This window comes from Echeneis naucrates, chromosome 8 (genome assembly GCF_900963305.1).
Source record: "Echeneis naucrates chromosome 8, fEcheNa1.1, whole genome shotgun sequence".
Classification (NCBI taxonomy): Eukaryota; Metazoa; Chordata; class Actinopteri; order Carangiformes; family Echeneidae; genus Echeneis; species Echeneis naucrates.
Window position 1 is genome coordinate 19,987,983 of NC_042518.1, and position 17,139 is coordinate 20,005,121.

The following is a 17,139-nucleotide window of genomic DNA, read 5'->3' on the forward strand; positions in this document are numbered from 1 at the left end:
GGACTAATTCACACCAGGATTTAACTTTTCTACATCTGACTTTGTCTTCATCTGCAAGCAAATATGACTATAAGAACAGCCCGTCCTGACCGGAGTCAACGTTTTCAGCCTCGTATGCATTGTCTCAAAAAGGTGGGTGGGTGCTGTCATTATTATTATACTTCAGTTTGTTTCCAGTTTAAGCTGTTGGTATTTTATTTGTAGTATATGTTTGTTATATTTAAATGAGTCAGAAATGTATTTTACAATAGAATGACTTTCAATTCAGACATTTTAGTCCTTAAAATTATTCCAAAATCAAAGTCAAAGTCAGCTTGATTGTTAATGCCATGAGTACCTGATATACACAGACATTGAAATTGCAGTACTCCCTGAGGCACACAGTGTAATAACCAGGCTTCAGTTAGATATTATATAAGATGTTATATAGATATTATAAACAACGGCTTAAGCTGTGAGAAAATTTAAAGAAATAAATTTCTCTTTACCTGTCATTTGTAGAATCTCCTTCGGTACATCTGCACTTATATGAGATTTACATGTGATTTGTTTGCCAGCAGAAGAGCAGAGGATATTTAAAGAACATCTCTAATCTCTCTTTAAAGCCAATTATTTTTGCTGATCTCCTGCTGCCTGAATACATTAGTTTAGTAGAAAGCCCTGACCTCACATGGTGTGTTCCTTTGAAGATCCCTGCTTTAACCTCACTGACGCAGTAAGTCAAAGGATAGAAGTAAAAAAGAGGATCGCAACCAGGCAAAAGTCAATGTGATTACAATGTGCAAGGAGAAAAGACACATAGAAATAAAACAAAAGGATTTAAAGATTACATTTTTATAATTTACACAAGTATAATGATTTGCACTTGCTGAACTTATGGTCTTCATACTTATATACCCATGTTAAGAAAGTGCCAATAGTGGTTTTGGACTATAATGCAGATAAGTTTAAGTTAAACTGATGGCTGGACGGCACTGATGGTTGTCTGAGGAAACATAGAGATAAGGGTAGACCAGGAAACTCAAGTTTAAAGGGAGAGGGCCAGAACCATGACAAACAATTCAACAGGTTACTTTAATCGGATGGAAAAGGAATATACTTATTCAGTTTTTTCCTTAATTACAGGAAAATCAAAGTTCTCTGATCTAACTGTGCGAGTACAGATGTAGTGTAAGTGTTTGCCTTATATGAATGTCCTTGTGCATTTCCTGTGTCACCAGCATTGTATAACAGAGGTTGAAGAATACAGAAAAGAAAAAAACGCTGCATTTTTTTTCTGATAATGATATGAACTATATTATTACAGATTTTTATTTCACATCTGATGTTCCAGCATCCACAGACCCAAAGGGCTCCCATATACCTCAGATTCACTGTGTAGTAATTTCAGTAATTGCAAATGTGGTTAGAAATGTGCATGATGAAATCTAGATGGGTAGCATGGCGGCACATGGTCGCCTCATAACAAAACTCTATATGTATAGATGTAAATATACATATAGAGTGCCTTATGTGCCTTGATGTAACTTTGTTATGATTTTACGCTATATCAATAAATCTGATTTGATTTGAAAACTTCATGGGTTTTAATTCCTGGGCCTGAGGCCCTTCTGTGTATTTGCATGTTCTGCCTGTGCTTGAGTTGATTTCTTCTTGGTACTCCAGTTTTCTCCCATAGTCCAAAGACATGCATGTCAAGGTTGTGGCAGGCTTAAGCCCAGAGACACAGAACCTAGACCCTAAATAGCAGGCACAGGATTCAGAAAGTAGTGATGAGAAGCAAGTCTTTAATGGGAATAGAAACAGGACCAAAATCTGGGAGGATGGTGGCAGATTGAAAACAGGTAGGTAGGTAAGCAGGTCGGCAGGAAAACAGGAAGGGTTAGGGACTGGGGTAAACAGAGGAAGGTGCACATGGTGGAGGAGCCATTGAAGGTTGATTCGTGGGGTTCAGAAGTTCCCCAAAGTGCTCTTTCCACCGTCCTATTACCTCCTCAGTTCAGGTCAAAATTGTTCCATGTACTCACCTTGGTTGGTCCCCTGTCTTCCCCTCCTGAGGTGTCAGATGGTCTTCCAGAAACATAATAAAACTTTGGCCTAGGGTGCTTTGGTACCAAGTACCCTTAGGAGCATCCTTGTGCTTGAACATTATGGATAAACTGTGGCTACCACTGAAGTCTAACAATAGAAAACCACTCGGGTTCAGATTGGGGAAGTTCCTACAGGTATCTCCATCATTTCTGACAATTCTCAATGTCATTCTTTCTGACTGTGCCTAACCTGGCCCTATGGCAGCCCTGGCCATCAGGCGCTCACTGATGGGCCCTTCGTCCAGGCTTGGCTTCAGACATGGGCCCGGGGCTTCTTCCGGGCAGGGTAACCTTCCTCCCTCTCCAATCTATGGGGTCTTTGAACAACTCTTCGTCGTAATACATACTACATATTACATATCTACTGGACAAGAATTAGGATTCCACCTTTTTATGTATATAATGGGTTCCAACTCAGTTTGACTTATGAGTAGTTAGTAAATAATTATTTGAAAAAGATAAGAATCTGTATAAAAGCAAGTTTTGACTGATACAATCTTATATTTAAATCCTTGCTCCCTGTGTACTGGGGATTTTGTGCAACTAACATAACACATGTGGAAATAAGTATGTGATTACCAAAGAAGCTGATAGACATGATACACACACCAATGTTTATGTTGTGCTTGAGCTTTTCTGTTCCTGACCGGACAATGGATAACTGACTTTGATATAAGTGTGTCTGAATATTTTCAGTATTGTTTGGTTCACAGCTGGAGGGCATTGTCGTGGAGATGCAAGACCCACAGGTTGGAGTGAAAGGTTCTGATCAGAAACTTAATGTCACTACCATCCCACATGTTATTGCTGGTAAGATTGAACACACACACACACACACACACTGTTATGCCTCATGAAGGATCCCCATATTCCCCAAGATCCAAACAGCCACCAGGATACACAAAAAAAGTGAAACAATGTTTTATTTGTACAATGCAAAAAAATTATACCACCAGCTTAAGCAAGAGCAACAAGCAAAAACAAATCTAACTGAGCAGGAGTAAACTCACCTAAAAGGAAAAGAAAGGTAACCAAAATACAAAGACTAATTTCCCAAACTAATGCATGCTTAGGAAAATGTAGGAACAAAGCAAATGGTAGTCCACCCCTATACAACAAGAGCTTTACTGCTGACGTGGCTGTTTGGATGAAAAGGAGAATAAGGAATGATCACGCACATCAGCCTCTCTGTCCTCAACTGACGCAAACTTGGACCTTATATACAAGTTCCTATGTCTCCACTGCCAATCCCCAGCCAACCTGGAAATTGCCAGACAAATCAGCAAGAAGACACACAACAACCAGCCATCACAGAAAATATATGCAAGCAGAACATTACGAGACAGTTGTAACAACACACACACACACACAAATAATCCATCCCTAACCTTACTCCATCTGGACAGTTAATGTGACTTCAGTTTTAGACTAAGGTCCGGCTTGCTTGCCAGGTCACTGTGTGAGGGTGATGCATGATACAACAAATTAATTCCTGACATTGCTGTTTTCTGAAATGCCTCCCGCTTTCTGCTGGGGAATCCCCAAACTCTCTCAGGCCAGATGGGATATGCAATTCCTCCAGCAAGCTTTGAGTCTACCTTGTATTCTCTTCCCATTTGGAGATGCCCAGAAAGCCTCCAAAGTTGGGTGCCAGTAAAGTAGATTCCCAAACCACCACAACTGGCCCCTTTTATGTGAAAGACCAATTTCTCTACTCAGAGCTCCCTACAGATGTCCAAGGTCCTCAACCTACATTTATGGCTGAGCCCAGCAACCCTGAAGAAGAAACCAATTTGAGCTGCTTGGTATACAATTTAGTTCTTCCAGTCAGAACTCAGAGTTCAGGACCATAGGTGAAGGTGGGAAAGGAAATTAATGGGTAAATGGAGACCATTGCCTCTCTGGATCAGGTCCCGCTTCACCACAACAACCTGGTGTAAAGCCTGCATTACTGCTTATGTCCCAGTGTTCCATCTGTCAAACACAAATCAAATAGAATCAAATGAAATCATATTTATTTATGTAGCGCCAAATCATAACATAACAAAGTTACATCAAGGCTCTTTCTAAAGAGCAGTTCTTACCAAACTCTTTATGGAGTTGTTAAAGAGATCCAACATATGCCTCCAAGAGCAAGGACTTGGCGACAGCGGCAAGGAAAAACTACCTTTGCAACACAGAAACCTCAGCGGGGGGTAGCAGAAATAGAAGAAGAGGCAGTGAGAGAGAGACACAGTGACAGCAAGCATGGGGGAGCTCAATTCCATAGAGGGATGGAACGAACTCAAGAACAGGAAAAGATAATATGCTCTGGTAAATATGAACAAAACATACAGGAAACATACAGTGATTGCAACCTGGCACTTCTAAATGTGCATTAGTAAATAATAGCAGTAGGGGAGAAAAAGAGGTTGCAATGGGAAGTGAGTAGTAATGTGTAATAATAACTAAAGGTGACTCTTGCAGCAGCTGTACTGAGTACTGAGTGGGAACATGGTACAGAGATGATTCAGCTCCTGTAGAACAGGGACAGGAAAAGAGAGGGCAGGAGGGACAAAACACAGACTACAGGAAGAAGCAAGTTAGATAAATGTAAGGTTGTAATGTACACGGGGGGAGAGAGAGAGAGAGAGAGAGAGAGAGAGAGGTGTCCAGCGGTCAAGGCCTATAGCAGCACAAATTTATTTTACAGTAGGCTTTGTCATGAAGGAAGGTTTTAAGCCTGATCTTGAGAGATGTGACAGAGTCCACCCCCAGACAGAGATTGGGAGGTGGTTCCATAGAAGAGGAGCCTGATAGCTGAAAGATCTGCTTCCCGATTTACTCTTGGAGACTCTAGAAACCAAAAGTCACCCTACATCCAGAGAGCTAAGTGACCACCTGGGACGATAAGGTAGTATGAGCTCTTTGAGATGTGATGCAGCTTGGTCATTAAGAGCTTTGTACATTAGGAGAAGGATTTTCAATTCTATTCTGAGTACTGGGAGCCAATGAAGAGAAGCCAGCACAGGAGAAATGTGATCTCCTTTTCTAGTTCCTATTCGTTAATATTCATGCAGCAGTGTTCTGAATCAACTGAAGGCTTGTCAGAGAATTATTGGGACCTCCTGATAGTAATGAAATACAGTAGTCTAGTTTATTATAATAATTATAAACTATTCCACAATAGTTTATAATTATTCCAAAATTCCTGTCATTGGAGCTGAAGGTCAAACTGATACTATCCAGAGTGGTTACATCATCAGATATTGCTTCTCTAAGGTGCTTAGATCCAAGTACAATGATTTGAGTTTCGATTGAGATCAAAAGTAAAAAGTTGCAGGTCATCAAGGTCTTTATGTCTGTAAGACATGTCTGAAGTCTGATTAGCTGATTAGTTTCATTCAGCTTCATTGGCAAGTATAACTTCATCTGCTTAATAGTGAAAATTGATTCTGGGCTTCTGGATAATTTTGCCGAAGGGAAGCATAAATAGGGTGAAAAGAACTGATCCAAAGACAGAACCCTGTGGAACTCCATGATTAATTGAAGTGCGTCATGAAGAGTCATTGTGAACATGAACAAAGTGATATCAGTCTGATAAGTATGATCTGAACCAGCTTAGTGCAGCTCCTTAGATCCCAACATCATGTTTTAGCCTTAATAGAATATTATGGTCAATGGTGTCAAAAGCAGCACTGAGATCTAACAGGGCAAGTATGGAGGCCAATCTGATATCTGAAGCCATTCGTATGTGGTTGTTAACTTTTACCAGTGCTATTTATGTGCTATGATGCACTCTAAAACCTGACTTAAACTGTTCAAACAAGCCATTCCTCTGCAGATGTGCACATAATTGGCTTGCAAGTCCTGTTCTCTCAATTGGGAACAAGATCTTGTTTTACTTGCTATACCATTTTCTGGTTGAGAACTATGGCCTAAGACTTGGAGATTTTGAGGTTCTCAAACCAGATACATCCCTTACCTTGTCTGCAAATTAAGATCCTGTCCATGAATATCAGAGACAAGAGACAAAACTTGGTGGAATCATGACACGCCAAAATACCTCTGTGACAAGGGTGTGGAAACAGGTTAGTTTGGTTAAGACTAAATGGCTCATAATTATGGCCCCAATGCTCCATACATCAAGTAGCTCCACACACAAAACCTCCCATGATGTCCTCAGGACCAATGGAAGAAAAAGGAACTGTGCTATTCATGACCATGGAAACACTGAACTTCAAACTCTTTGCATCAGTGGTTTAGGTAGGTTAGTGGTTGTAACCTAACAAAGATGGTTAAAACAGAGAGTTTACACTTATAAGGCTGAGTTCAACTGTATATACATTTATCATTATATGATATAACATTCAGTGGCACACCCTTAATTACATTTGAGTTTACTTTAATGGGCTCCACAGCATTGAGGAATAAATTCAGCTATAGAAGATGTTTATTTGAAGCAGCTGTGGCTAAATTTAAAGAGTCATCATCGGTCATCATTCACAACAATGCCATATCTAAATTCAAATGAGGATTTCTCCAATACGCAGGTTGATGACCTTGTGACTAGCACTATGGCCACACTGCGTTCAAATCTCGACAATGCCGCCCCTCTCAAAAAGAAAGTATTCAATCTGAGGAGGCTGGCTCCCTGGTATAATTACCAAATCCATGCCTTAAAGCAGACATCAAGGAAATTAGAAAGAAACTGGCATTCCAGTAAGTCAGAAGAGTCTCACAGAGCCTGGAAAGATAGCCTAAAAACATATAAAAAAGCTCTCAGCAGTGCTAGAAGTTCATATTACTCAGCACTCATAGAAGAAAACAAGAACAACCCCAGGTTTCTCTTCAGCACTGTAGCCAGGCTGACAGAGAGCCATAGCTCAGTTGAACCAGTGATCCCCTTAGCTCGAAGCAGTGATGATTTTATTAACTTTTTTACAGATAAAATTCTCACGATCAGAGAAAGAATTTATCAGCTCTTGCCTACGTTAGATAAAAATCTCCTACTGAATACAGCAACTCCTGAATCAGCTGCAATGCCTCTTTAATATCTGGAATCATTCTCACCTCTGAATCTCTCAGAGCTAGCTTCTATAGTTTCATCATCCAGACCCTCAACCTGTCTATTAGACCCAGTACCAACTAGCCTCTTTAAAGAGATCTTTTATTTAATTGAGCCGTTCATTCTAGATTTGATTAATCTGACTTTATTTCTGGGTTATGTAACTCAGGCACTTAAGACTGCGGTCATCAAACCCCAGCTTAAAAAGCCTAATCTTGATCCAGATGTTTTGGCAAACTATAGACCCATATCGAACCTTCCATTTATTTCTAAAATCATTGAGAAAGCTGTAGCAAAACAACTACATGAGCATCTGGATGGGAACAGTTTGTTTGAAGAGTTTCAGTCAGGATTTAGAGCCCATCATAGCACAGAAACAGCGCTGGTTAAAGTCTCCAATGACATTCAATGGCCTCAGACAATGGATCAGCCTCCATACTTCTCCTTCTAGATCTTAGTGCTGCATTCGACACCATAGATCATAATATTTTACTACAGAGACTGGAACATGAAATTGGAATTAAAGGAACTGCACTAAAGTGGTTCAAATCCTACTTATCAGATAGACATCAGTTTGTTCATGTTAACAACAGCTCCTCCTCATGTACTGTAGTAAGTCATGGAGTCCCGCAGGGTTCGGCACTTGGACCAATCCTCTTTACGCTTTATCTGCTTCCTCCAGGCAACATTATCAGGAAACACAGCATCAACTTCCACTGCTATGCAGACGATACTCAGCTGTACCTATCAATGAAGCCAAATGAAGTCACTCAGATAGTCAGACTGCAGGAATGTCTTGAAGACATAAAAGTCTGGATGACTGGAAATTTTTTACTTCTCAACTCTGACAAATCAGTTACACACAACAAGTTATTGTACTCGGTCCTTAGCATCTCAGAAAAATACTATCTAATCATCTCATCAGTCTGGACGGCATTACTTTGGCTTCCAGCTCCACTGTAAGAAACCTTGGAGTAATTTTTGACCAGGACATGTCCTTTGTCCCTCACATAAAACAAGTTAGTCGGGCAGCTTTCTTCCACCTGAGAAACATTAGTAAAATCAGAAACATCCTTTCTCAGGATGATGCAGAAAAACTAGTCCATGCATTTGTAACTTCTAGGCTGGACTACTGTAACTCATTACTATCTGGATGTCCAAACAAATCTCTAAAAGGCCTTCAATTAATTCAGAACGCTGCTGCACGAATATTAACAGGAACGAGGAAAAGAGATCATATCTCTCCTGTGTTAGCTGCTCTTCATTGGCTGCCAGTAAAATTTAGAGTAGAATTCAAAATCCTTCTTTTAACATATAAAGCTCTTAATGGCCAAGCTCCATCATATCTCAGAGAGCTCATAGTTCCTTACTGTCCTAGCAGGCCACTCCGCTCTCTAGATGGAGGTTTACTTGTGGTTCCTAGAGTCTCCAAGAGTAAATCTGAAGGCAGATCGTTCAGTTATCAGGCTCCTCTTCTATGGAACCAACTTCCAGTATCGGTCTGGGGGGAGGACTCTTTAATAATTTTCAAGACCAGGCTTAAAACTTTCCTGTATGACAGAGCTTATAGTTAAAAAGTTAAAGTCCTCTACTCTTTAGCTATGCTGCTGGGGGAAGGACTGAGCTTCTGTCTCTCTCTCTCTCTCTCTCTCTCTCCCTCTCTCTCTCTCTCTGTCTCTCCCTGTCACCCTCTCTCCCCCTCTCCCTCTTTCTCTCTCCCTCCGTCTCGCTCGCTCTCCTTTCGTCCCCCCTTGCATGTGTTGATAAGAACCATCCTTCTTAAAAAAAACACAGTTTCACCCAGTTCTAAGCATTTATACTGCATTTACTAACCATGTTTTGCCAAAGTCTCTGTCTCTCCCAGTTCCTCTCCTCTCTCTCCCTGTCCTCATCCTGCAGGTGGTGACTCATTGCCATCCCATGTTCCTGCAACACCTGCTGGTCCCATATTTCATGAATTCTGTATTACAGCTCAACTCCATGAACTTCATGCAGCAACATGTTCCTGCCTACACCCCCCCCCCCCCCCCCCCCCCCCCCCCCCCCCCCCTCCAATGCCTGTCTCACTCTCTCTCTCTCTCTCTCTCGAGGCCGATGGCCGCCCCCCCTGAGCCTGGTTCTGCTCGAGGTTTCTGCCTCTTAAAGGAAGTTTTTCCTTGCCACTGTTGCCAAGTGCTTGCTAGTCGGGGGATCTGTTGGGTCTCTTTAAATAATTTTATAAAGAGTTTGGTCTAGACCTGCTCTATATGTAAAGTGCCTTGATGTAACTTTGTTATGATTTGGCGCTATACAAATAAATCTGATTTGATTTGATTTGATTTGACCCTTACATTTGTCCTCCACAGTGTATTGGACTTACATAATAGCACAGTTTGCGTTAAGATTTTGATGTGTTTTCTTCTATTTCCACATATATTCATCATTTTAATTTATTTTTCAGTGATACAAAATGTTGCATAACTGATTTGGATCTATGCAGTACTTATTATAAAAAGGAGCAAGAAAAGCTATCCAGTTCCTGAATTTTCTCCATAGTTCTGATTTGATTGTCTGATTACTAGCAAAGTCTTGAGTTACTGAGTATCAGTTAATTATGGACTTGTATGCCAATCAGGCAAACATAATACTTTTTTCATGGCAAAGACAAACTCTGTCACTGTATACTTAAAACAGACATTGGCAGGTGGCTTTGACTGTCCAAGCTGCTAAACCAGGCTAAATAAAGCAACCATAATTGGATGAAAACTGGACTGTGCTATGGGTTAGTCAAAGTCTCTTTTAATCTGGTCTAAAACCTCAGAGGGAAAGCTCAGCATGGATACATGGACCACCATGACAATAGTTGAGGTAGTTTGTGATGCACCTCTGGCTGTTAGTTATAGGAGCACAATTTATCCTGAATGACTGTTCCCTTTAGTTACACTTTTGTTGAGTTGCTGTGGCTTTCTATCTTCTATCATCATCACTACCATTATCTCAGGATGTGATGTCAGTATGACATAGCATGATTAGTTTAAATGAGAACTGGGTGTATGAATGTAAAATTAAACAACTAAAAAAATAATTTGAAAGATTTTATAAAATGTAATTTGACTATGATTTTGAGACTGTTATTTTATTGTAGAAAAACACATGTATTTGTGTATGATAGTTTTATTGATCCACCAGTTTGTGGAGGCTCTCGGTTGTCCATGTCATAGTTCCTTAGGATGTTTCTGAAATAAAACACACAGGAGGCAGCAGTTCAGAAGAAGCCCCTTGGATTACAAGTGAAACCGTATAAATGTTGCAAGCGTTGTAAAGACAAAAACATTAAGGAATAGCAGGAAGTCGAGGCTATTTTGAGTGAATTATGATAATATAGTGTCTTTTAGGTCTCTCAGGACTGATGAGAGTATAATTTATTATATGCCCAGGTTTAGTCATGGTTTAGTAACACTGTCTAACAATTATAATATTCTGGTACCGGGTTCAGGCAGCAGAGTTGCATAGTGGTTAGCTCTGTCGCACCACAATAAAAAGGTTGTGGTGCCTTTCTGTGCAGAGTGTGCATGTTCTTCCCATGTCTGCGTGGGTTTCCTCCCACCGTTCAAAGACATACATGTCTACAGTAGGTTAACTGGTGATGTTGGGGCAGAACACTGCCTGACTAAAGGCCAGGAAGGTCAGACAGCAGTGCCCAACATGAACTTCTTGACTCAAAAATCAGCAACCAATGTTTTTGAAAAATTCAGGATAAGAAGGTCTCAGAGTCTGTATAATCTTATTCAAAATACAACAACACCTTCATATATACCTTCGAGTCCTCCTGTCTTCACCCGAGGCCACAAACCATTCTTTTAAAATACCAGTTTGAGCTTGTTTGCCACCCAAATTTGTAACTTTCCATGACTGTGCAACTTTTGCACCTGTTTTTGTTGTCCTTGGTGCTTATCAGTTATTGGTACTCCCCCAGTCATCATCAGCAGTGGTACTCCCCAATTATCTGTGCTTACCAAATCATCAGCAGACCTCTGCTTCAGCTGTGGGTTGCAGCCTCTTTGAATCTACCAGTGTATTTTTCCAGTGCGAAGATACAGTATAGTAATTGAACATGCAATATAACGTGCAGCACACCATCTGCCCAAAAAAAAGTCCCACAACAGCGGCTCTAAATCAATTAATAGGTCTGAATATGAGGATGAGTGGCTGTGTGTCTCTGTCTGTCTCTGTGTTGGCCCTACGAAGGACTGGCAACCTGTTCAGGGTGTACCGCACCTCGCCCAGAGTGAGCTGGGATTGGCTCCAGCACCCCTCCGCAACCAGGAAATGGAAAAGCAGTAGAAAATGCATGGATGGATGGTACTGGGTTCAACTGGAGCTGGCATGTCCCCTTTGTAACTAACCCTAACCCCTCACTTACTTCCAGTCCAATTAATTTGTCCTTAATCTAAAGTATGAATGTGAGTGATCGGCTGTATGTCTCTGTATGCCAGCTCTGTAACCTTGAGAACGGTCCCAGGTGGACACCAAACATGCCTGGTGTCAGCTGGGATTGGCTCATGCCCAAATGTTATGGCTAATGGCTTGATGTTAGCTGGCACATCCAGTAAGACTGGGGTCAGACTATGTATATGTCTGTCTATTCATTCATTCAACTTCTACTTTGTTTTGTTTTGTTTCCGGGTCGCAGGGGGTGCTGGAGCCAATCCCAGTTTAAATTGGGCAAGGGCGGGGTACACTCTGAACAGGACACCTGTACATCAAAGGGTTTGTCTATCTAGTAATTAAGTAAATAGATTTTCTGTGTTTCCATGCAGGTCAGGAAATAATTACATGGATTGCCAACAAGATGAAAACTCCACTAGAGGGTAAAATCTGTACACTGTACAAAACAATGGCATCATGACATCTTCACAGATTAATTTTATTCATTTCCTTGGCTGCTATCTCCTGCATATATTTTTCCAGAGGCTCATGTGTTTGGCACCATGCTAGTGGCCTATGGCTACATCTACCCCCTGCAGAACCACAAGAAGCTGGTTATGAGCAATGACACCAGCCTTTACCGCTTCCAGGTAAAACCCCCCTTGTTACCAACAGCTGGAATCTATGTGATACTTTGTCCTCAAACGGCTAGACACTAACACAGATGTGTTGAAGGACGCAACAGAATAATCGCTGGATCCTGCATTAGTTCCTACACTATTGGGTGTTTACACATGATTTGAATTTAGTATTCATTCATTCATTCATCTTCAACCGCTTTATCCGTTTATCTGGGCCTTGAGCCATTCATGAAAGTGTTGTGTGTATGTGGTTTCATGTACTATAACAATGTAATTTTGAACTGTCTGGATAGCTATGGCACATCAAAGTATTCAATATTATATAGGTTGACAATAATTATGACAATTGCATGAATAAATTGTATAGCACAGAAATTAACCAATCATTTTTATAACCTTTCGAAACAGATTAAAATGCAACTAATTGTGAGTTCATTTCCATTTTATTCTAAATTGTATTTCATAGTCAAATTATTTTCCAACTGCATATCGCATTTAGTAATAAGGTCATGACCATCGAATGCCTCTGTTACCCAGAATAACTGCTGTATTGTACGGCAATGAAAAGGCTGCTGAAGGAACATTAATTCCATTTCAATATTTCAACTTTTTCAGACACCATACTTTTGGCCTGCACAGAAATGGGTTCCAGAGGATTCAGATTATGGTGAGTACAGTAGAGAATCTTCAGCAGCATACAGTCAAGCTTGCAGACTATTGGCTCACAGATATAGGGGTACAGTATATTGGCTTAATTTAATGCTCAATTCTTCTGCTACTACTACTTGAACACTCTTTTCTGGCCACTTTCTTTTTCACTGACCATTTCCTCTTTCTTTTTAAGTACACTATGAAACTGAGATTTAAACGAACTAAAAAATAAGTTAATCTTATAATAAATGTAACAATAAATCAGTAAGAAATTAGTTATAGCAAATATTACACATAATTCGGCAGAGTAGGACCACCACCGCCATGCCAAAGAAGATAGATTTCAAAATTAAAAACGAAAAATAACCCACAAATAAAAACAACAGATAATTTGATAGTAGTAACTAGTAAGTAACTAGTAATTTAAACTTTTAAATGAATGAACTAGACTATAAACAGCAATACTTTCCTCTAAAATAGATCTTACTTCAATGCAATACTTGTGTAAAACTGATTGGTCACTTTCCACCAACCAGTAACCAGTACCCTGTGTGTTTTGTTGTTTTCAGCCATTTACCTGGCAAAGAGGAACATTCGCAAGAAAGGCATGTTAGAGCCTTATGAACAGGTAAAAGTATAGAAAGTGTTGTTTGTTGGATATGACAATTTATGCAATGCTGAAGGTTAATATTTATGTGATGTTCCCAAATGGCTGTTTGTAGAACAGATGCCTTTTGAGGATTCAGTTCCTCTCACAGCCCTTGTTTGGACAACCCCTGTTTGTAAATTGTTTGAATTGAATCAACATGATAGTAATTTTTTTGTGGATTTGTGGAGAATCAAGGGATCATTACCTGGCATTTACATGTTTATATAGGGAGAAAACAAATAACAATCAAACTCATGTTTAGATATAGTTTGGGAACTTGGTATTATAATGTGGTTTTCAGTTCATGAGATTTATATCTTAAACATTAAAATCTGCGCTTTTCCTTAGACATAAAGCTCTCCCAGAACGAAAGGATTCACTCAAAGTCCTCATACACAGTCTTACACTCAGTGATGACCAAACTAAGCCCTATGTGAAAAAGTGGTGAAAGTGTTTCTTTAAGTGGGTCTTTCAGTGGCCTCTTCAGTTTAAAATATTTCCACATTTACCACAGTACTTCATCATGACTTAAACAACAACAAGAGCATACACTTTCATTCAAGCAAAGGTTAATAGTTTTAATTTGCTCTGAGCTGACTGTTTGTGTTTTAACAGGTGCATTACAACCATCTCCATGAATGGCTGAACCACAAGTGGGACTTCATTGTGATGCAAGCCACTGAACAGTACAAGTAAGGGAAACCCTACAGTTTTGCATTACTCTGGCTATCTGTTCATCTGCTTCAAGAGCTGAGCTGCGCTCTCATGAAATTAACCACCTACACCGATACACATACACCATCACTGACCAGTATGGTATGGAGACTTAAAAACTGAGAGTAGACTGCTGGTGAAAGAGGACACAGAAAATTTTAACATTAACCTTTGGGCATGAATATTTATCTATTCATAGTTTCTTCATTCTTCATTTTTTATTGAGGGAGAAAGTAATTTCATAGCACATAGCACACGTTATTTCATGTATGTGTTATTGTAGAAATACTATTTAAAAATTATGATAAAAATGTTCAAACATTGAAACTATCTGATTTGTGAGGACATAGTCTTTACATTCCTTCCTTTTAATACCATGTGTATGTGTGTGCCTGTGTGTCAGGGCTGGTAAGGAAAGAAAGAAGGCGGACCGTGTGGTGTTTGACTGCCAGGAGAGAGCTTATTGGATAGTGAACAGGCCTCCGGTCAGTATTTGTGTGTGTGACTCTTCCTACTGTTTTAAAAAAGATCTCATCATAATGTCATCATTATATTGAACCTTATCTGTGTGTGTCCAGCGACAAACTCACAGTGCTTTGGACTGTGGTCCAGAGCGACTTATTGATCCAAACAAAGATGAGGTAACAGGTCAGTACGCATGCACACACTGAATGTATGGTCAATTAACAGAATACTTATAATTGTATACTGTATAATCCAATAGATAACACTATTAGAGTCATTGAGAATTGGGCTGAAACAGTTAGTTGATTAATTGAAATGAAGCACCACAACCACATATTCACACAAATATTTCATCTTAAAACTATAAATTCAGTGGTACAAAATGATGGTGTCTTGATTTTTTTCTTAGTATGAACTCAACCTAATAAGAGAACAAGAGAACCTATTGAAGATGATAAATGAATAGGAATATTAAGGCAGCCTATGAAGTCTTTGTCTTTGTCTGTCTTTGTCTCCTTTCAAACAGATATCCTTACCTTGATGAAAACACAGTAACGTAATAAAACAAGCAAAAAGAAAAAAAGTATATATGGCCTTTTCCTCAGTGTAAACTACACTCATATAGATTGATGTTCCATGTAAGCTTCAGTCAGTCTCTCCAGGGAGTGGGATTGGATTGTTTGAACTGGTCAGGAATTGACCATATTTTTCTATATTAAGTTAAATTAAGTTTTCTTAAATATTTTTTTGACTGCAGCTTATTTGATTGTGTAGAAAATATTGGTAAACTTTTGATGAACTATGTGTGTCTGCCTACCTGCCTACCTGAGCTTTGACAAATCAACTGAACCTGTTATATCCCACTCTGCTTTGTGATTGTCCAATCATACTGAAGGTGTGAACACAGGGACAAAATTTATACTTGTAAGTTCAGTCAAGTTTTGGATTATTTTTTCTAGTTAATATGACACTATTATTTCATTTTCACTTTGTGTATCCTCTCTTTATTTTACCTCTACTGTTCTTTACAAACTGAAAATCTGTTGGACCCTAATTTGAGCCCATAGAAAGCATCAATGTCAGCAAGCCAAGTTAATTTTCACTGTCACTATGGCACATGACCTTAGTAAGTCTATCTTTATATATTGTAGAACTGCAAAATAGACCTCAATATTTTGCAAAGTAACCTTAACCCTGGAGAAACTGTTGAGGTTGTGTTTAGTTGTGTGTTCCTGTTTGCAGCAGCGTCTTGTAGGTAGGAATAAAAACCAGAATGATTTTCTCTGTCATACTGATTTTTTTCATCATGCAGAAAATCAGCTTTGACGAATATAGGCGGAGGGTAAGTCTGAATATTTTGTTAGCAACCACATTCTAATATCTAATTTTTTTTTTTTATTATGAACTATGGTAAATATTTACCACCATCTGTAAAGCTGTCAGTGTGTCTCAGTACATCCATCCATCCCATCCATCCATCTTTGGCTGCTTATCTGAGGTCGGGTCGCGGGTGCAGCAACTTCAGCAGGGAGCCCCAGACTTTCCATTTCCCGGCCACATTGAATAGCTCTGACTGGGGGATCCCGAGGCGTTCCCAGGCCAGAGTGGAGATATAATTTCTCCACCTGTTCCTCGGTCTACCCTGGGGCCTCCTCCCAGCTGGACATGCCTGGAAAACCTCCCAAGGGAGGCGTCCAGAAGGGCATCCTAACTAGATGCCAGAACCACCTCAACTGGCTCCTCGCAATGCAAAGGAGCAGTGGCTCTACTCTGAACCCCTTCTCGGAAGACTGAGCTCTTCACCCTATCTCTAAGAGAGAAGCCAGCCACCGTTCTGAGGAAGCTCATTTTGGTCGCTTGTACCTGTGATCTCATTGTTTCGGTCATGATCCAGTTCATGTTCCCCCAGATCATGACCATAGTTGGGGGTAGGAATGAAGATTGACCTGACGATCAAGAGCTTTGCTTTCTGGCTCAGCTCTCTTTTTGTTACAGCGACTGCAACCCACTCGTGAACAAGACCCCGAGGTACTTGAACTCCTTCACTTGGGGCAAAGACTCATTCCCAACCTGGAGTAGACAGTACATCGGTTTCCTGCTGAGAACCATGGCCTCTGATTTGGAGGTGCTGGTCCTCATCCCAGCTGTTTAACACTGCGAACCTGTACAGTGAGAGCTGAAGGTCACAGACTGATGGTACCAACAGCACCACATTGTCTGCAAAAAGCAGTGATGCAATGCTGAGCCCCCCTACCTGCAACCCCTCTCCTCCTCAACTGCACCTAGAAATCCTGTCCATGAAAATCACAAACAGGATCGGTGACATGGCACAGCTCTGGCAGAAACCAACTCTTACTTGGAACAAGTCCAACTTACTGCTGAATACCCGCACACAGCTCTCGCTTTGGGCATACAGAGAATGGATGGCCCTTAAAAATGACACCATCACCCCATACTCCTGCAGCACCCCCCAAA

At 40.3% G+C, this 17,139-nt stretch overlaps 1 protein-coding gene across 1 annotated transcript in view; it reads left to right on the forward strand.

The window, feature by feature from the left end:
• rgs9a (regulator of G protein signaling 9a) overlaps positions 1-17,139 on the forward strand; it is a 21,573-nt gene continuing 4,434 nt past the window's right edge. Inside the window, exons 1-10 of the mRNA XM_029509228.1 lie at positions 1-132; positions 2,804-2,900; positions 11,937-11,987; positions 12,088-12,194; positions 12,801-12,852; positions 13,406-13,464; positions 14,101-14,177; positions 14,603-14,684; positions 14,778-14,840; positions 15,977-16,006. Of these exons, the coding sequence (XP_029365088.1) occupies positions 64-132; positions 2,804-2,900; positions 11,937-11,987; positions 12,088-12,194; positions 12,801-12,852; positions 13,406-13,464; positions 14,101-14,177; positions 14,603-14,684; positions 14,778-14,840; positions 15,977-16,006 (687 nt within the window). The 5' untranslated portion in view covers positions 1-63. The remainder of the gene's footprint in view (positions 133-2,803; positions 2,901-11,936; positions 11,988-12,087; positions 12,195-12,800; positions 12,853-13,405; positions 13,465-14,100; positions 14,178-14,602; positions 14,685-14,777; positions 14,841-15,976; positions 16,007-17,139) is intronic.